At 31.2% G+C, this 22841-nt stretch overlaps 1 protein-coding gene across 1 annotated transcript; it reads right to left on the bottom strand.

Annotated features, from left to right (window-relative positions):
• Positions 1-4944: 4944 nt before the first annotated feature.
• Positions 4945-22841, bottom strand: LOC129224351 (transformer-2 protein homolog alpha-like). Its single transcript, XM_054858794.1, has 7 exons — positions 22678-22841; positions 21980-22158; positions 11549-11593; positions 6782-6859; positions 5322-5342; positions 5059-5233; positions 4945-4953 (listed from the first exon to the last, which is right to left on the bottom strand). The coding sequence occupies exons 1-7, from the start codon at positions 22690-22692 to the stop codon at positions 4945-4947; spliced, it is 522 nt and encodes a 173-aa protein (XP_054714769.1). The 5' UTR covers positions 22693-22841.

Below are 22841 nucleotides of genomic sequence, written 5' to 3'. Positions count from 1 at the left end.
TTGGGGAGGGGGGGGGGGAGGCATCGCTCACTGGGAGATGGGCGCCCCTCAAGTATCCATATTTATCAACCATTCTACATCATGTTAAATTATACTTGAAATGTTATTTGTATAGTATTTAAAATAACTGTAAGAAAAAAAATTCAGTCAGGGGTTCAGCATTTAACTTTTTAACCCAAGACACGGTTTAAGAGCACAGAGTTTCATTTAAAAGTTATAAAATACGTGATTTTTACAAAAATAAAAATATTTTATTTGTTTACCTCTTAGCTAAGCGTACTAAACGTCGAAAATTCGAAAAATCAGATTCCCATAGCGGATGCAAAGAGATTGCAATCCTCAAAGTGAAGGCATCAAAAGTATAAAAAACGGCTTGTAAAATAAATATTTTTGATAAAATTATTTTAGAATTACATTTTTAGAGTCCTATGATAAACATATCATTAATATCTGGACACAGTTGAAGCAAAAAAAAAAAAATAAATAAAATAAAAAATAAACCATCGAAAATGGAATTCCGCTTTAAAAACATTTGCATCCTAATAAAGCAAAGTTAGCTTGAAAAAAGGAAAAAATATGATTCTCATATCGGATGTAAAAAAAATTGTTTTTTTCAAAATGTAGACATCTATAGAAAAAAAACTGTAAATAAAAGAGTTTATTTAAAGTTAATTATCCTTTTTAGCATCGAAAAACCAAACCCATATTATATGGGTTTGGTTTATATTATAACTTTATCATAACTAACTAAAGTTATATTATAACTTCTCCCAAAATAACAGTTGAACATTGCACCACCAGTCGCTAAGTGGCGATAAACAGTTAAACATCGCACCACGAAATGCTTAGTGGCGCGAAACGCTTAGTGGCGATTAGTTAGAATTTGGTAACCCTATCTGAAGCGATCACACCCCCCGCCCCCCCTACTATCCTTTGCAGTTCTAAGTTCATTTCGCTGTATATTACTGATTATTAAATCATGAGTGAGGAGAAAAGTGCTTACTACGCCTATTCAGAGAATGTTGACGCTTTTTCAAAGAAGTTTACAACAACACCGCTGCATAAAACAAACTAGCAAAATTATAAACCAAACTGACTTTCAGCTATTAATTTCTTTCAAAGAAACCAATAACAGGCGTTATATTTATTTGGCCGTAGTAATTATTTATGGCTTGAGAGAGCATCATAAGAGTGCCGATTTTTTTTTCTTTTGCAAAATTAGCTGATTTTGTATAAGGGCAATTCCACCGTTACGGACGTAACAATCACAGACTTTAAACACGCATAATTTCAATTTGGTTTCATAAAAAGCTACAATTTTTTTTCTGTTGTATAACTTGGTGTTATCAATGCTATCAAAAATTTGGGTGCAGATTGGTTTATTACAAAAAGTAACAAAAATTAAAAACTACCTGTTACGGACGTAACTCAGAAAACAGCAAAATGTATACATTGTCATACAATTGCCAATATTCCTGTGAATTATTCATAGATTTCTAAAATTTTCTTTGAAATACTTGTTCTAGAGATTTCAAGCTTTCTAAAACCATAAAGTTTTCATGGATATTGTTTGTAAAATTTATGATAGAAATTTCTATATTTGTTACGGACGTAACAAAAAAGTGTTACGGACGTAACATGTCTGATATGCCAATAGCACAAAGCAAATAAAAGCTTATGTATACTAATAATTTTTGTTAAGAGAGTGCAATGGTCTAGATTAACACATTATTTTGACCCTTTAAGTTACACTTTAATAGTTTTTAAAGATTTGGGGAGGTAGGGAGCACGCCCCCGTGCATATGCCGCCATGTAAATAAATATAAAATATAAATTGGTGTGTCATAAAAAGTAATATTATCCACGGGGAAATTAAGCAAAACAAAAGTGGAACTATTCAGTTACAAATAAATTTTTCAAATTATTAACATGAACATGGAGGGGAGGGGGGGGGGGGGGGCTTCTACAAGGGAGTACTTTTACAGTTTGAGAATTTTCAATGATTTTCTCTATCTCTCAACAAACATATTAACTTCCAAATTTCTTTTAAAGTTTAACAGTTGCCTTTGATTTCGATCGCTTTTTGATAGAATTGGCACGTTTTTGCCAAAGGTGGTAAAAAACGGTCGAAACTGACATCAGAAAAATGCATTTTGGCCAACATTTGCCTAAGTAATCTAAATCTTGCTTCAAAACTAAATGTGCTTTATATGAGAATCAGATGTAGCTAGTTTAATATTTATTACTTTTAACTCTAATCTAACTATGCTTTTTAATTTAAGTTTTAAATCTATAAAATATTCAATGTTTCAATGAAACAGTAATCTACGTATCTTTTTTTTGTTGTTGTTGAGAGTAAATAACAATAAAAAGTAACTCAGTAACTTTGGTTTAAACTATTAAACAGAACAAATTATTATCTCTAAGTTAGTTTTTAAATAAGAAGTCATATCAATTTGGCTATGCTTTCAGAATGATAAAAGTTTAAAGAGAAAAACTGCAATTAATATCCGTAATATCAATTTTTTTGAAAAAAAAAAAAAACTTTATTAATGAAAATTACGCACAAAATGCTTTGGATTTCATCTCGTTAAATGATCAAGTAATTTTCACAAAAATCTACTTGGAGAACACTACTTTTTTTGTGTCATAGTGCATTGATGAAGCAAAGCTTGAGAAATTAAGAAACCCTTTAGAATATTTTTATGCATGTTATTAAGCATTAATTGCTAATCTAGAATTATTAACACCAATTGAATTTATTGCATGATTTGGAGGACAAAAAAATCTTACCTTGAGAGGAACACCTCAGAGCAACAGTAGGATATCTTAATGTTATTCCTAGGATTAGATGTCTTAATGTTGCTCTGAGGTGACTATGTGTATTTCAATAATTTTAAAAAATGAAATTAAATATCCACTAATGTTAATAAAATTTTGAAAATCACAGTATTAGAAGTTTTGTTATATCATATTACATGTCATACCCTATATTTTCATTGCCCATCCTGTACTGTTTTTCGTTTTAATTGGAAATATACAGGTGTTACGGACGTAACGTACTGCTTTTTGTTACGTCCGTCACAAAAAATGTTACGTCTGTAACGCCATTTTTTTTATAACTAAAGAAATTCTAATGTTTTAAACTATGGTAAACAATTACTCTGATGGATTGCTAAAAGGACAAAAAAGGATTTCTTTTAATTTTGATTTTTTAGGAAGTAACGACAACTTTTGTTAAATTTTTGTTACGGACGTAACATTGAACTTCATTTTTTTAAAATTTAAATTGCCTAATTTTATTTTGTAAAAAAATTAAAATAAATGCATGTTACTATAGTATTATGTTAATAGTTTAAGCTGTACTGCAATTAATTTCGTTTATTTTTATTTTGCTATTAGAAATAAGAGTTTGAAAATGGGGTACTTTTTTCTGATTGTTTTGAAGACCCGACTATCATACTTCCAACTAGGAAAAAAATTTATTATTTAATTTTTATTAAAAAAGCAATGCAATATTTTGAAAATACACATTTCAAGCTTTACAATGATGTATAATATAGCAAAATACCTGTAATATGAAATTTTGACCTACTGGTTTCACTTTTCATGGAATTGCCCATAAGTTGATTCCTCTAATTTAACTTTAAAAAAGGTTCCAAACATTGTTTTTATACAGGAAATATGCTGTATTTTTTTAATTTGAGATTTGCTCGTTCTATAAACAATTTGTGAAAGATCCGTTTTTGTTTATCAGAATTTTGTGAAGGGTTCGTTTCGGTTGATTGGATTTTTGTGAAAGGTCCGTTTTGGTTGATCGGATTTTTGTGAAGGGTCCGTTAACGTACCCAAATTTGCTCTGGCCAGACCCCTGAATACGTATTAACCCGTACCTATTATACTTTTTTCATGTGTACGCTTTTTTCATACAGTCCCTTCAGAAGCATATAAATGGTACTTCACTGTATAAACAGAGATAGGCTAGGGTGGCGTGAGAAAATTCTAATTCTTCAAAAGGGTGCCATGAATCGAAAAAGTTTGAGAACCAGTTTTATATAACAACTGTGTACCCAAATTGAATATATATTTTATCCCTTATGGTTAGGATTCCTAAACTAGCTGCCGTAAAAAAAAGAGTGGCACAAAGAGTCCATGGTATTAATGTGTATGTATATGGAAAGAAAAGGGGGAGCCATGAGAAAATCCCAATTCTTCAAAGGGTGCCACGAACTGAAAAAGTCTCGGAACCCCTGCCTTGTAGCATTCATTAATCTTCAAGAACTTTCACTAAGAATGATTCAAAACAAGAACTTTGATTTTTCAATACCAGCAAACTTGGGGAAAATCTTGATGCGTAAAAACATTATTATATTTCATTAATTAATGCTATAGCTTAATACATTCTACCAACTTCTCATAGTGCACTTTTATTTCGATTTTTGAAAAAACTTCTAGTTTTTTTTTTTATACCTTTGTCACTTTCAAAATTACCAAATAAGTTTCCAATGCAAAAAAATTCTCAGACTCACAACAATTCTTTGATTTGAAATTAGTGTTGCATTAAAAATATTTAGCCTAATATTAACCTATTATTTAATATTTAGCCCTAAATTATTAATTAAAAATATAGTCCACACATTTGCTTTTTCAATCTGTCCCCTCCTAGGATTTTACAATTTTTTTAAAAGTAGCATAAGTATTTCTGAACATTAAATTAAGCTGAAGCTACAATTTTACACATGCTAATAAATGAGATGTGATAATTTATCTGACAGACTGAAAATAATCCATTCTTCCATGAAAAATTTCAATCCTCATGCAAATGAAAGCAGATTTATTACAAGATCTGTAGTAAATATTCTTCCTTTGAATAATACAGATAAAAATAAACTAAAAATGTAGCAAGTCTTATCTTAGTTAAAAGCAAAGTAAAAACAGTGGTCTTTAAAAGTTCTAGTCCACAAGGACAATTAGAAATTTTTAGAAGTTTTAACTTACAATGTGATATCAGTGCATCAATAATACAAAATAAATTTAAGATTCATATCAGATACAAACCCTGTTTCCAACGTGTCTTCTTCGACTAGACATGGGTGATCTATTATATCTAGAAGAATAACGACCTCCTCCTCCACCTCCTTTTCCACCACCATATTTATAATACCTATCATCATAGTATGAGTGTCTAGGGCTGTATTGTGGTGAGTATGAACGTCGTGGAGAATATGAACGGCTGTAAAGTAATTTAAAAAACATTAAACATTGTCGAGAAAAGTACATTTAACGATTTGACTTAATGACAAAAGTACAATTAGACTTACCTTCTGCTACGGCTTCTGGAGCTTGGGGAAGGGAAAAAAAACGTTACAGTTAAAACAAATGCAAATATATAATAAACACACAGGAATATTTGAGGAAAACAATAGAAAATTTAGGAATTATTAAATGAGGCTAATATAAAGTACACTTCTGCTAAATTCTTACAACAATGACTAAATTATATTAAGGATTTAATCCTTAATGTATTATTTTTTATGTTTGTGATTCTATTTTAAAAGTATCTGAACAAACATCTTATTTAAATTCAAAAATAAATGAAAATTCAAACTTATTATTTTAAAAATCTGTTCTTTCCTGAAAAACAGCAGCTACCAAAAATATATTAATAAGTAAATATTATTTCAAAAAAAAAGTCCTACTAAGCTAACTTATTACGAATCTACTTTCGAATTTCAAAATAATTGTAACAAGTGTAGGATGCAAAAAGACTGAAAGCGTAAATTGAGCTAGCAATTTTCTGCTAAGCAGATGGTGAGTGATTACATGTCTAAATATTATATTTTTCCTTTTTTTTTTGTATTTGGCTCTATTTTTAAGTTTGTCCACAACCATTTTACTTGAATTAAAAAAAAAATTAATGGAAAATCAAACAAGTGACTATTTGGATCTTTTCCGAACAATACGCAAAAAAAAAGTATATATATATATATATATATATATTAATAAGCCAAACAAAATATTTTTTAAAAGAGCTTTTTTAAACTGGCACATAATGAAATAACTTTCAAATTTAAAACTAACTGAAATAAAAGCTGAATGCAAAAATAATGGATATGTGCATTTAAAGCTGCAAGTCTGTGTGAGAGAACTTTTCCCTTCTTGGCTTCCTGAGAAAGGCAACAGAAAACATGACTACACATGATCTCTTGATGCTTCCTATCCAACTGGCTTAATCGGCTGGAATGTGAGGACAAGAGGGGAAATTCTCTTGTAGAAATCATAGTTTTTAGACTAGACTTGTCAAAATTTTCAAGGATTTCATGTGCCTATCAAGTACTTTTAGGGGCCCTTGAAAATTGAAATGAAATTCAAGGACTTTTCAAGACCACGGTAACCTTGGATTTGAGACCAAGATTTTACAATATTAAAAAATCAATTTTATTTACTTTTGATTGACCATAATAAAATCAAACAAATAGTTGTAGAAATCAAAATATGATTGAGATCATTCTATATTAAATTAACTAATGGGTTGTGCTACACCATTTTTGATGAAATATGATATGTAATATGTACTAACCTTCTGTACTCCAAAAGTTTTTTTTTTTGCTTGGCACATTAGTAAAATTTGCCATTTGACCTTTCTGAGAACTCGACTAATTTAGTTGGTATGAGTAGAAATATCAAATACGGCTTAGTACATAAGAAGAGATTGAAATTGAACCTGTCTAGGAAAATTTTAAGTTTAAAAAAGTTGCTGCAAATGAAAAAAATTCCTTACTATCTACGATGTCTAGGAGAACGAGATCTTGATTTACTGTAGTGCCTGTATCGATGGCTGCCGCCTCTGGAATGGCTTCTAAACAAAAATACAAAACATGAAATATAGATACAAATAATGACTCAAATTCAATTACAAGCATCAAATAAAGCTGTGATACACAGCACTTACTTTTCAAATTTCAACTAATTTAAAGGAGATACTATGAGAATTACACTTAGTATGTGCACTAAACAAAATTTCAAACACTATTGTTAAAAATTTGATCTAGATTTAATTTTTTCATTCATTAGTTCTTCAAAAAAAATCTTATGCATAAAATTAGCATGAATAAATTTAATGACAAAAATTCGAGTCCAAAAAGGATCTTTAGTGAAGTAAGGATTTCTTAAATTAAGCTTGTTAATAGAATACCAGACTCGGCATTCAGAAATCAGACAAGACTTGACATTCAGAATTATTACTATTAATACTTTCAGAAATGATAATTTTAAAAAGAAAGAAAATTAAATCGACATGTTTCATAAATGATCAGACATATATGATTATCATACTCAAGCATGAAATTTTAGTTTTGGTGGTCATGATCAATTTACCGCTGTGTTTTTTACCGAAATTCTAATCGGTGAAAAATCCCATCTTAGGGAATTTCTCTGTTCAGGAGATTTTTAATTCACTAAGGATTACAGGAGAAGGTATTAAGTCTCAAATAAATCAGGAGAGTTGACAGCTACTGCTTTATATTAGTAAAAAGGAAAGTATTTTCACTTCAAATTAACTTGCGTTATGAATTTGAGAACCACAAAAAAGACGTTCATTTCAGGAAAAAAATCAGGATTAATCAGGAAAATATTTACTACATTTCAGTTTGTTTAAATATTGGTTCTAGTTTCCCTTTCAGTATTTTTATATTTATATAAGAACTTGAAGAAAAAATCTTTTATATCTTGTATCAGTAGCATTTTATTGAAGTGATGCATTCATAACTTTTTTGCATGGAACATTAAAGGATTCAGGGTTCATACTCAGTTTCAGAAGTTAAATGAAGGAGTTTTGGAGGAATTTTGAAGGAGTAAAATGAGGATTTGAAGGAGTACATACTAATGGGCTGTCCTTAAATGGTGTCGCTTTTTTTTTCAACATCTTTGACCTCTACCCTCTTTGTCACAAAGTGTCACACTTCATCTTACTCCTCATCTTTTGTCACATGTCATTTTTATAAACATATTGTTATAATAACTGTGTGATGTCACTTCTTGTCACCCTCTCTTCCCCTTGTCACAATTTCGTGAACCAGTCTCTCCCTCAAGGCATGACATCACTTGTGGATGACCCATTTTACAATATAACTGCCATTTGCTAAACAATTATGTTTTTAACACTCACTTAATATAGTATATCTGCTTATGTATCTTTAAGTAATAATTAGAGAAACCGACTTTTGCAGCTGAGAGTGTGGTGGAAGGAAATGCAATAATCATAAAACTTAAAAAAAAAAATAGTCAAGCCCCCATTTAAGCATGGTTTACTTCAGTTATGAAATGTCTTAGTCATCTAATAATATTTTCACCCCTTCATCACCCTTATACCTTCTCCCTTGTGACAAAGTTAAGTTGTCGATCAAAGTATATATTTCAAGTTACTGTCATAGAGGAAGACTATGTAGTCTTCAACCAAAAAAGAAGGAGTTTAAACCAAAATGAAGGAGTTTGAAGGGCCCTTCAAAAAAATTTCCCTAATGAAGGAGTAATGGAGGAGTTTTGAAGGAGTTTTGAAGGAGCGTACGAAACCTGGATATTAGAAGTAAAGCACCGTTTATGTTTCTTTTTTATACATTTTTTAAATTGGTCTCTGCAGAGTATAATACATTTAACATTATGTGTTTACAATAATATCAACGTATTAAATAATGTAACAACTATGTTTTTTCTGTTTTACACTTTTTTCATACAGACCCTTCAATTAAAAAACGTATAAACGGTGCTTCACTGTACTTATTTAGGCATCTAAAAAAGGATAAATTTTAGTTAGACCTAAATTTGAAATTTGCAAAAATAGATTATAAAAAAAATTAACTCTTTAATGAAAAATACTTCAGCTCAGGTTAAAAAAAAACCCACCATTCTCCAATGATGAAAACACACATTATCTTACATGACCTATCTATTAAGTAATTTTTCACAGGATGTAGAAGAAATATGCACAATCTGGGATTCTGGCATTGATTTTACCCTTTATACAATGACATAATACAACATGACTGCATTGCCTATGAATTTAGTGCCACATAAGCCTCATTGGAACTACAGATAGGCATCTCTTAACCCCTTCAAGAAAACCAGTTTTAACTTCATCCATTATAATGTGCCATATATGTATAGGCAGGGTTTGAAAATACAGTAGCCCCTCGTTATATCGCTCATTCGGATATATCGCTCTTTTCTTTTGTCTCCCGAAATATTAAAGCTTAAAATAAGAAATAAAAACTTTGCTTTAAGTTTGAAACCATTTCTGAAAACATATGGTATTGCTCAGAGAAGGTATCTTTCTTCTTTATTTTGTCATTGAACAAAAGGAAGCTGTTCTTTTGAATTCGCTGGAAAAGCAGCAGTACTTCCTGTCATCCAAATGTACATACCAGAGCAGTATATTTCAGTTTCAAGTTTGTTAACTACTTGACATCTTTTGTATTGATACATTGCTTTTACAATGGGTGAGAGACATCAAGCAGGTGTCATACTAGCCCACGTAGAACAGAAAAAGAGCCCTTCTTTTAGCACAGAAGATTTTTGCTTGGTTGCACAAACCAGGATTTGCATCAAAGAAAGAAAGAATGATCTGGACGGGCAAAATAGTTTTCTGTAAACAATGTGACATCAAGTCAAACAGATTAGAAAGTCTATTGGGAATAAGAGTGTATTGGAATACTCATTGCTCACACTTATCTCACTGTAACTCAGAAAGATTGTCTTCATTTGCTATTTGATGTTTTAAACTTTCTGACGGTGAAAATTTACTTAAATTTCAATCTTGTTTAAATATTAATAGGTGTGATAGTATATTCGTGAACTACATCGAAACATTAGAAAATCATTTCAAAAAGAACGAATGCTAATTTACTTGTGTATTGGAATTAAGACTACTTCTAATGACCTCCGTTATATCACGCTTTCGGATATATCGCTCTTTTTCTTTGTCCCCCGAAAAGCGTGATATAACGAGGGGTTGATATATATCTCATATTTTCAATCTGCACAAACTAAAGTCTTTAAAATAGTAAATGCATCCACAAATCACTCTTTATTTTCTTACATTATTAGAACAATATGTAGACTTAAAATTAATGTTTCTTTCATTATTTATAACCTAATATTTCATTTACACTTTTATCAATTTTAATAGGGTTAATTTAGAATTAGTTGTTTCACTCATTTTTCTTCTGTTAGTTACTTTTACAGTTATATGATTCAGAAATAAAAAATATGCATTAGTAGATGCACAGTCATAAGACATTTTATTTTTTTCTGACCAACATTTAACTAAGCACTCATAGTATGAATTAAAATTGTTACTTTACTAAAAATTTTATGAATATAAAATACTAAATGAAGGAATAATATATTACTTTTATTAATGATGTAATAATACATCATAAAAATATAGTACATCTTTTTGGTTATTTTTAATAAAAAATAAACAATATTACTATGTTTAATATGATTTTTAAATTGAAAATATCGTAGTTGAAAAATATCATTTTCAAAATAATTATTGGATATATATTGCGATATATATCATGATATATAGAGTGATATATATCGGCCAACCCTGTGTATAGGACTGGAGAATTTTGTTCCCAAGTCAGAGAAGTGGCACCATGAATCATACCTCAACTTTCTTTTTCCATTTTAAGTCACTCACATTATATTATAAAAGGCTAAAATTCATGGAAGGATCGCGAGATTCCCGCCAAAATATTTCAATAACTCTTCTTTAAAAGAATCCCCAGCTGGAAGACAGCTGCCAATGAAAGATTCAAAAATCTTTCTTGAAATTGAAACGCTTTTAATTGTCAGTAAGCAAATTGGGAAAATTGTACAAAAAACACAACAAATCAAAAACTTTTCCAATTGGAATGCATAAACAGCAGCAACATTTTTCTGCTCACCCCCTCCCCACTTCCTTCCTTAAAATTGACAACATTTGAACAAACTACTCCAGAACTAAATGAGTTCAATGCAAAAATCTATTCTTAAACAAATTCAATACGGAATAAACAGCTTTACGGTTTTTACAGGTGAACTGCCAATAAACAAAAATGGCAGATTAACTCTTGAATAATTATTACCTTCATTAAAATTTCACTACTGGATGCCCCTCAAACACTGGCAAAACTATTGAAGAATGAACTGCTCATCATTTTTCTCTGATAAAATGAGTTTTTCAGAACCAAAGATAGAATCAATTTTTATAATTTCCAAAGGCTAGAAATTTGCCAAATGATAGATATCTCCCTCCTGCATAATACATGAGAAATTTTACTTACTTATTTAAGATAAAATAGAATCTGAGTTTTTTATGTTTATTTTCTTTTCTTAATACAAAACATGTATAAAATATGAAGATCATAACAAAAAAGGAAAGAAAAACAAACACTTTTTCAACTCAAAGCGATCTTTAAAACTATCCATGCTCGTAACTTTAAAAACATGCTTATTTCTAATTAGGCTATATAAGGCCAAGTAAATGTAACAATACATCACTAACCTTTGATGTTCATTTTCAACTTCATCAGGATTTTCATTGTTTCTACTACACAAGAAAAAGTTCATATACAATTCTTTAGGGGAATATATAAACGAAAAATACTAATTTAAAGCGCAATAATTGTAATTACATATGGCTCAAAAATGAAATTAAGTTGCACCATCTCAGGGGGAAGAAATACAAAAAATGCCAAAACAAAAAAGCTAACTTGATCCCATTAAATGCATTAATAAGAAATTAGTCTAATAATCAAGCTCATATACCTGCCAACTTCTTCAAGCAGGAAAAAAAACTAAAAAATATTTTACAACCAAAAAAAAAAAACCTGCAGGATTTTTTTTTGTTTTATTTTAAAAACAACTATGTAATTTGGAGGTTAAAAGCTTACAAATTGCAAATGAAAATAACGAAGTCAATATCATATCTGTATATATATATTTCAGAGAACCATAACTCAATTTTACAGCCCATAAAGCAGATTAGGGAAAAAAGATTTTAGTTTTTTCCCTAAAATCATTTAGGGAAAAAGGGTTCAGTGTAAATTTTTGTGCTGAAGGTTTATTTCAAAGTAAAAACAGAGTTACACACTCAAACTTGCTTATAATGATCCCTGATTTAATGGAAAAAATCAGAAATATTTAATTAGAACAATCTTAAGTTTATGGGGAGCATAACTTGCTTTCGACAAGCAAATCCAGTTTAAAGCAAGTATCTTTTCTAGTTTACAAATGTTTTATTGACTTCCAGCTGAATCATCTCTTGGGAAAATTCCTTTAGGATTCTTAAGACAGCCAAAAGTTAGTGGTAAGTGAGAGATCCTATTTCTAATAACAAATTCAAAGAGAAATTTCAAATCAATTTGCCATACTTGAAAAAATATACATCAAACTATAAGAGGGATCAGAAATTTAGTTTACTTTAGCAGTAATTCATTTTAAGCCTGTTTGAATTAACAAGGTCTGACAGTATTTGAAAAATTAAATATTTGTTGATGCCAATGTTATCACTTCAAGAATGTTGAGGCTGGGCTTAAATTGCATCTTATGCAGATGAAAAAAATATACAATGGAAGCAATGACTAATGACTATCATGACAAATGTGAAGCTGCACCACAAGTCTCTATAGCTTTTTATGTGCAGAAAAACTTCAAAGGTTTTTCGAAGTCAGAGGTGCAAATGACAATATTGAGTCACAAGACACCCGAGAAAGAGACAAATAAGACAGTTCAAAGCCAAGGACGGATCCAGTAATTTTTCAAGGGAGGATGGTTGATTTTTTAGCTTGCCTATATATTTAATTAAAACATGGGAGGGGGGGTGGCACAACATTTTTTTTCCTATCGGGGAAAATCTCCACACTCTTTTTTCCTAACATTACCAAAAATCGTCTGATATTTTATCTTTGAAACTTCAACTCTAAAAAATGTCTGAGAAGGAGATTCGAATTTGAACAGTATTGCTTTCCTTAAGGTCGTCAAATATGGCCTACATTTGCGTTTTGAGACTTCAATTGGGAAAATTTGCTGGTGCGGGGTCCCTTAAGGGAGGTGCAATCGCCCCTCCTTTGTATCCCTCCTTGTTCAAAGCAAATTAGGCACCTTATTTGGTACTGACAGAACTGATCATGGTTGGCAAGTTTTCACCATCCAGGAAAAACCATGGGAAAAAACAAGTCCCCCCCCCCCACTCAGCAAATGGGCTCCAGGCTAGATAGGAAGGTTTTGCAAAAGTTGTCTTCGTCAAAAAAGAAGAGTTGGCAGGCATTACAATGTTTTTTTTTCTTTCAAATCATACTTAAAAACTTGACAAAGTAAGTATATTAATTAATCTTACATTCAAATCAACTTATTAATCAAAACAATAAGGTCAGCCCATTAGATTTCTTGAACATTGAAAATCTGATCTGCCATGACAAAAAGACCCACTCGAGAAATCTTTGTGGCAGCAGTGATGAGATAATTGCTTAAAATTTAAATATAGGATTAGACTTGGGAGAAGAAATAAATCAAGGAGTTCAGAAAAAACTTCAAAGAGTCTATAAAACTAAGTTTTTATGATGAAAAAAAAAAAAGGTAGGAATGGGGGGGAAACTGATCTTATTGGGATTCAGGCGACGAATCAGCAAGAAATGTATTAGAAACATTTGAGTTTTTTTTTTGTCATGCATTGTTATTAGTTTATTTTGATATTAATCACCATTTTTGCATAAATCCTCTAGTATGAGGCCAAAAAAAATGCTTGCAAATTAGAATTAAATATCTGCAGAGCTCCTTGATTCTCCTGCAGATAAAATTTGTTCCAATGTTCCAAAGTAGGGGAGACTTCAATTAAAAATTGGTTGTCATCACTGGACAATGCTTTTATTAAATACAAAAATTTTAAAGCAATATAAATATAGCAAATGCAAGGCACATTACAGATTGGCAAACTTTCAACGCAAATAAAATGTTAGTTTGAACTGCAACTTTTTAAGCAGATGTTATTTTGGCTTGGCTCTGGCAAATTTTTTTAATCGGCTATGTGTCTCCAGTTCACATGCAAAGAAATTATCTATATATTCTTCGTTTATATTACATTAAAAATTTCTGCTTGCATTAAACTAATGCTGTACATAAAAACGTTAATAAAGATAAATATTTTACAGGGTTACAATGATGTTAATGGTACATTTTATGCAACTAAATAAATTTACCAAACTCAGTCACAGTCAATTAAACTGTTTCTGCCATTGTCTGAACTAAGCATTTAAAACCGAATAAAACTTTCAGATACGCAATACTAAAAACCAGAAAATAATTAATGAAATAAAGTTTTGATACACCATGTTTTGTAAATGAACAAAAAAAAAAGATAAAATAATTTCTCTTTGCTTCAGTAGATTAAAAACCTCAGTTTCAGAATTTCTGAAGGATTCTCTGGAAAATTTGCGATTGTAATTTTTTAATAGCTATCAAAATACTTGTAATATTTAAAAGGAAAAACATGGCATGTATGTACTACATAACTATAAGTATGCAGGATAGCTATCAATGAGAAAACTTACACTTCAGTTCATATACTATTTGCAGAGTGATAAAATTGTTAAATCATAAATGCGTCAATTCTCTGTTGCCTATGCCCCATATACAGTACAACCTTGATATCTCAAATCTCTCGGGAAGGAAAACAAAAATTCAAGATTTAGTGTTTTTAACTTATTAAGGTTTTGAAAATAATAATTATAAAAAATAAGAAAAAGAAGAAGAAAAAAAGACATGTAGATATATCACATTGCATACACGACAAAAACTAATAATTCTTTTTAGGAATTTGCTAAGTTTTAAATGCACATTCCTCAACTTCAAGATAATCAAATATTCGAATTTACATTTTTTTACAATTTCCTTGATCATAGTTTTTTTTTTGATAGTTTGATGGTTTTTATTATTGTTGAAAGTATTGGTAGGGATTTTAAAATTAGCAGCAATTTCAATTTTCTTCATCAGCATGTTTTCATCAATAAACTTCAAAATTTTAATTTTATCCTTAATCGATAACATGCTCTTTACCAGCCATTTTGCAGGATTTAAAAATCAGGCTAAAGAAGAACACGTTTTCGCTGGAAAAATGTTCAACTACAAAACTTGACCCGTTGTCAAAGTGAACGCCTGTTCCATACCAGAAGAAAAGAAAAAGAATTTAACCTTGAGAGAAAACAGACAAAAGACATTGGCATCTCCCTCATATCAATGTTCCCCTATTCTCTTACCCCCCAATCCTCTATTCTCATACTTTCCAGGAAAAAAGGGTGAAGGGCTACATGCAAATGTCTCCATACCTGGTTCTGCTACAAAATTTTCCATCAAGGGTTTCGAGATAAGGAGGTTTGAGATATCAAGGTTTGAATGTATCATTTTAAAGTTCACTAATATTTTAATAGCCATTAAAAACTTATAATCAAATTTAACAGGCAATCTGTAAGAAATTCTGAAATTGTAAATGTACATGAAGCAAAGAGAAATTATTTGATACTTTTTAGTTCATTTTAAAAACATGATATATTAATTTTTTTTATTTCATTGATTATTATAATAGAAGGCCACATTAAATTTGTAGTGTATCACAAGGTCCCATGAGCAAAACCTTAATGATCCATTTTTTCCCACTCAATTTATTAATAGACACTAAAAAACTGTTAGTAGCCAAGAAGCTTTTTTAGAACATTTGATATCAATTTTATAACTTGATATCTGCTGGAAATTTTGATTTACTTGACACAAATGAAGACTTACCTAAACATTAGTGAGAAGCCTTATACATAAAATTTTAACTAGTAAAGTAAAATACTATCATTTTGCACATCATCAATTTCTAGTAAACCATGCAATATTTATTTTATGAACTTGAAGGATTATATCGGCGCCTCAGCCCAACAGTAAGATATCTTAAGTGTTATTTCTGGGATATCTTATTGTTGCTCAGAGGCGAGGATATGTCATTACGCTAAATTTTTATAAACTTATAACTTTGATTTTATGCTTTCCAGAAAGAACCCAGACATGAAAGCAGACCAAGTGCCAATGTTCTTGACTCTGTTTAAGTAATAGGACATTTGTAAATATTTTAGAAGTAATGCAACTTAACCTTCATTGGCAACTTTGCTCTTGGCATCAAGATAGCGCCATCGATACATTAGCCAAAATTGAGATACACAGCCAGATTGGATAATATTAACCAGGAATCTGTTCCCTAGAGGAAATTCTCGAGTCCTAAAGGATTCTTTACAAAAGAAATCAAAATCTGATCAACCAATACGAACCTTTTAAATTGTATTTCTGAAAGTAAATTTGGAATCCAAATGATGTATAATTCTGTGTATAAGCTGAAATATTTTAAATGATTAAATTAGGAGGATCTTAAATGCAGATCTGCTCAAAAAAAAAAAAAGCCAGCACACTTCAGTTGATGCTTGTGCAAACGATAAATCACTAAATCTATGCAAAATTGTGCTTGTTGTTTCAATTTCATAATTTCTTTTTTGTTTTTATCATGGTGGAATCAAATATCTACAGCAGTCTGTGGCATATTTGTTTTATGAAATGCATTCAACTGCACTCTTTTTTTAATAAAATTAGCATTATATCAGTTAATTAGACTGCAAACAAATCGCTGGTAAGAAAAAATATAATCGCTTTAGATTGGGATAGGCATAGGCGGATTTAGGACGGAGTTCCTGGGGAGGGGGGGGGGGCAGGATTTTTTTTAGCAACATTTTAAATTGCTTCCCCCCCCCCCTGTTTTGGTCTGTTTTCCTGTGATGCATAAAGCTATGCTTTACTTTTTTTCGTGTGTCGTTTTCATTACTGTCTGTTTTCATGCTGTCCTTTTTGAATTGACCTTAAGAGAGGTGACTGGTATCAAGAGAGTGACTCAAGGCTCCCTTTTAAGTGGAATATAGAATATCTCCAATTTTAGTTGGTCCGGGGCTTTCTCCCCAAAAGAAATTTTGTAAAATGGGTATGAAATTCTGCATTTTGAAACCTTATAAGGGTTAATTGGATAGACAAAAATCTCAGGAAAAAATAGACAAATTTTTTTTTTTTTTAAATAGTTTTATGATTTAAATGCCCTTTGTGATGTAAGTTAATACTTTAAAAGAAATGCTGAAACTAGTTTTTTCAAGCACTTTCCATTTTTTAAGGAACAAATCATGCAATTTTTTACGAGTTACGGACCCATTTCAAAGCAGTGGCCCGAAGCTATAACTTGTTTATCTTATAGGCAAATCCAGCCCTATATGTAATTCACTATTACCTGCAGAATTTTTTGTAATTTTTACGAAATTATTCAGTTTTTACGGTTAAAGGATTTTTACAATTTTGCCAATCTGAGCGTGTGAATTCATAAGGCTCTTCAAAATCTTTCATCTGTAACAACACAAAATATCTAGTTCTTGAAATCATACAAATTGAAAATAAACATTCTGAAAAGAAAGAAAACAAATCATAACAAGTAGATCGTTCTGTAAGCGCAAATGGGGGTGGGGGGTTCCCTTTTTTAGGTTCTAATTTAAAAATAATTGTCAATTATTATAAGTGTTGCAGCTGAATGCATAGCTCGTTTAGCCTATATTTTCATATCTATACTTGCCCAAATGGTTTTCAGTCCAAAATACTGAATTTAGGCATATTTTCAGCACCCCAGTGACAGCTGTACTATTTGTATTTAATGTTCTTTTTTTTTTTCTTTTCTCCCATCAGAAAAGGACATTTGCTATTCTCTTCATTTTCATTGAACTATTCAAAAAAGAAAAAAATAATTATTTTGATTTAAGATTTTGGAAGATGTGTAGTTACTATTTAGTCTTCCCAAAACTGGGGGGGGGGGGGGGGCATTGCTCCCTATGCAACCCCTCCTATAAATCCACCCATGCCCTTCTGAACTAGTCAAAAAAAAAAAAAATAATAACAACAATAATGATTTTTTAAAAAAAATTTGGAAGATATGTTGTTACTACATAAAGTCCTCCCAAAACTGGGGGGGGCATTGCCTCCCTCTGCCATCCCATAAATCCGCCCATGGGGATAGGGTTATCAGAAGCGGCATTTAGCCTAAGGCATTAACCAAGTGTTGATAGCAGACTCAAGTAAAATTTTCGAAAGCCATGAGTAAGATTGAGCTCTGCAAAAACTTGTCAAATATGCATACAGAAATAATCGAAAAAAAAAAAGAAAATTAATTTGAATTAGTGATGTAAAATACCTGGGTATTTATTTTTAGGGGTAAATACCCAGGGTATATACCCGGGTAAATATCCAAATTGGGACCCGGGTATTTATTTCAAAAATTTATATTCAACGAAAATACTTTTCTGTATGTATTCCACTATGTATATATATATAACCAACCATATGCAAAACAATACATCTTTGCTCAAAAATTGTATTTCGATCACATATTCAAAGAATGTGAAACAACTTAGCAATCTAATATGATATTCGCATTAAATGTGTCGACTATGCCTAATCAATGTTGATAGCCAAATTTCAGATATAAAAAGCCATTCTACAAAACGTAAGAAGCTTAACTAGTTACAAAAAAGCAAACATCAATTTTTTAAGGTCCTAGTCTTTTATAACCCAGTTTTATGTCCATGCATGACATCAAAATGTAATGAGATGCCGCTCAATTTTTTATTTTTCTTTATTTACCTATATCCTATATGCAAAAATTTCCTCCAAACATAGTTCAAGTGTTTGGGTGTATTCTGCAGATAACTTATCAGTCCTTAGTTCGCTTAATTCATTTTGATATTTTGACTTTCACTTCATATTATATTTCAAGCATATGTATTGAGTGTGAGAAAAAATAGAGACGTTACAGGTTATGCTTTAATTTAAAGAGCAAAATAATTTTAAAAATAAATGCAGTACAACATAAATGTTAGCATAAAAATACTTTATTGTTCTTTTTTCAGTAAAATGTGTTTAAAAATGTTTTACGGTTTATGTTTTTTAAAAAGAAAATCATCACCTTTTGATATTACCTTTTTTTTTTTTTGCAAAATGCCCAGTTACTAGGGAATTTACCCTGCCTTTGGATAAATACCCAAAATACCTTCCCACCCTACATTACTATTTGGGTGTATTAAAAATAATTTGAATAAATTTTCATCATGAAGTACCGAGGAGAAAATGCAAATGAGCAAGGCAACAGAAAACAATATTTTGATTTTTTTGAGCAATCACGATTGCTTATTGTTCTCAGATTGCTTATTTTTCTCATTTGACCGTCTTTAGTGTCCGTGCCTTTTTCAGCTCCCACCGTCACCTGCAGGTGCGACTCCGTCCCCCGGTAGCCGCTCCTAGTCGGTGCCGTCCTACACACATGCACGCTCACACTACGCACTCACACACATACACACAGTGCCTTTACACACATGCCAATGTGCATACACACAGGTCTACGCACACACAAAAACCTACACATACACAACTAATACACACGTCTCCGTTCAAGAGGAGAGGTAGACTTGGAGGGACAGGAGCCGTGACTAGAAACAAGTGAGTAGGGTAGTAAACAATGGATAGGGTCTTGTCGCAGCTTGTGATTGCGAAAAACATAATTTGAATTCAAAATTCCAGAATTCAAATTAATTTTTATGTATTATTATTATTTATTTATTTTTTTGCTTATTAATGTGAAAACTTTCTATATTTGCCTGGTTATCACTTAAACAGCAATAAAATAAATAAATAACATCATAGTCTTAATAATTTCTCAGTTTATTCTTTCAAACATCCCTCATGCTTCCTTTTTTTTCCCTTTTGGATATGACTAACCTAGATTGTGATTTTGAAATCCTGAAGTTCATCATTGAATTATTTATACTTCTTCAATTATGACATTGAAAAGAAAGGTTCTTTGGTTTACGATAGGTTTCTTTCATAATTTCATCAAATCTTTCAAAAAAATTATTATAAACTGCGTTTTACATATATATGTATCAGTTTTACCAATTATTTCATATATAGATTTCTTTAAAAAAAAAACCATTCACTTTTTGCATTTTTTGTAAAATACCCAGTTTTTGGGTATTTACCCAGGCCTTGGGTAAATACCCAAAAAATATTTACCTACCCACTGGGTATTTACCCGATCCACATCACTAATTTGAATTCAAATTATGTTTTTCGCAATCACGAACTGAGACAAGACTCTATCCGTTGGAGTTATTGTTTCTAGAAACATCTCCTGCCCCCCCCCCCAAGCCTGTCTCTCCTCCTGGGCAGTTACGTGTGCATAGTTGTGTAAGTGTGTGTGCTTGTGTGTGTGTAGGACATGGACGCTTCCGACAAGGAGAAGCGGATAGCTTAGGACCGGAGAAGCCGTGCTGCTCCGCCTGCAGAGGACGGAGGGTGGTGGTGCTACAAAGGCTTCTGGTCCAAGCTGAAAAAGGCACGGACCTAAAACACGGTCAAATGAGAACAATAAGCAATCGTGATTGCTCAAAAAAATCTAAAACTACAGTGGGCATTCTGGAACCGCTGAAAAGTACAGGGTTCATACTCAATTTGGATAAAAAAATTCCATGACTTTTCCAAGACTTTTTCATGACTTCATAAAAAATTTCATGACCTTGTTACACGAAGAGAATAGTACTATTTAATGTCAAACTTGCCAATTTTTTCGGAAATGCGCATTAGAAAAACTTTTACGTGAGTGCTATTACCTCATTGGAGCACTTACTTGTGACTGAAAAAAATATCAGTGCATACTGCTGAAAGTAATAAATTATTCTTATTTGTCTTCATCACATAAATTCAAGTAAAATAAAAATATAATGAATGCAATACACTGATGTTTAAATGTCTAATAAATATTTAATAAATAGGACAGAATAGTAATGAATGTGATAAAATTGAATAAGTTTAAAATAATAAATTTACTTCATAAAATCACTGCCCTTTGATGTCAATAGTGCATCTAATCACTCATGTAACTGGACAGCCTATTCGTTCATTAAAGTAAAGCCACTTTTTACAGTAAATTCATTTTTCCAAACCAGATATTTCAGCTGGCTAAAAGGATCAGTTTTGCGAGCTACATGTTGGGCACTACCGTTTTAGAGTGTTAGAATTCCCATTATTTCTATGTTCTATTGCCATACTAAAGTCTTCATTTTAAAACCTTCCACATATCAAGATAAACTCTGAAAAATTTAATAATGAACTTTTTACAAGTAGTTGAAAGGAACTCGGATGCAATTGAATTACACTTTTTGAGGGAGCGTGGCAAAATCAAGAAAGTACGAATCCACTACTACAGAATATAAAATATAAGAAGTACTGAAAATAATAGTGGGTTCAAAATTAGTAATGCCCCAATAGTAAAATCACATCATAAAAAAAGGTGAGCGGCTGTTACAGAAGCGGATGAAATTGGATTCCAAAACTCGGATTTGTTTTTGAGATCGTTAAATTTATATGCAATATTACTAAATCACTAAAATTTCTGGCGCTCTTTTAGTAATTGTTGCTTTCTTACTGCCCAAGACATTTTTCCATGACTTGGAATAAATTTCCATGACTTTTATGAAAATATTAATTTTCCATGACTTTTCCAGGTCTGAAATTTGTTTATTTTTTTCCCATGACTTTCCCGGATTTCCATGACCCGTACGAACCCTGAAAGTAGTCCTAAACATAGAAAGAGAAAGTCGTTAAACAGAGAGCCGACAGTATATAGTTTAGTGAATTAACGAACGAAGTCTGATGAAGAGAAATACTTTTTGATGGAAAAGTTTTCTATTTGTATAATTATAATAAACAATACATTCAGTTTCTTTTTTTCTTTTTTTGAAGCAAATAATATATTAAGACAACACTTAAATGTCCATGAAATCACTTGCTAGAAATAGCCATTTACAGGAAAACTTCATATTCTACTGACCTAGACCTTGAGTACGATCGCCGTCTTCTAAACGAATGTGATCGGGAACGACTGCGGCTCCGGCTGTGAGTTCTTCGCTCTTCCTCTACTTCCTGCGGCGAAGGGGATCCTTCAGCAGATGGGGTTTTTTCTTCTAGAGACTGCCTTTCTGAACTATTTCCAACAGCATCAGGGCTATTCTATAACCGTATAAAGTAATAAAAAGTAATAATTTGCAGATTCTATAGCTAGGGCAAACCTAACCTGGCATCGTCATTAAGCTTGGACCTTCCTAGCCTTCACAATACTGCCAGGTTAAGTTTACCCGAACTTTATTTAACGCATATAGTCAGTAATCTAATTAGACAATAACCCTTAAACATGCTAAAATGTGAACAATTATTAAATACATCTAAATCATGTAAATGTATCCACAAGAGTTCTATAATTTTCGAACCCATATTAGAAAAAAAATATATATATATATACGACTTTGAAATTAAATTGTGATTTCATAACCAAGTAATAACCAAGTATAACCTTAGTTGTGATTTCATCATCCAAGTAAATCAAGTCATTGTTTAAAACTTATAACATTCATAAAATATAATCCTTATATTTTGCTGCATTGATTATATGATGCAGCAACATAAAATAGTCACACGTTCTCAGAAAATACAATTTTAAGTCAGAAATATTTAAAGCATTACAATACAAACCTCACGATCACTCATATTTATTGTTCAACAATCTCAAAATAAAAAGAAAGTCTAAAGAGACTGAACTCCCAAACAATTTCGAGAATCTCCCACAAAGAACAAAACAACAAAATGGCTTCGCTTCTTAGAAGACTTGATCAGGACAGGACCGCACTTGTAACGCG

Source organism: Uloborus diversus, chromosome 6 (genome assembly GCF_026930045.1).
Source record: "Uloborus diversus isolate 005 chromosome 6, Udiv.v.3.1, whole genome shotgun sequence".
NCBI classification, from domain to species: domain Eukaryota; kingdom Metazoa; phylum Arthropoda; class Arachnida; order Araneae; family Uloboridae; genus Uloborus; species Uloborus diversus.
This window is presented reverse-complemented; position numbering and strand designations above follow the sequence as displayed.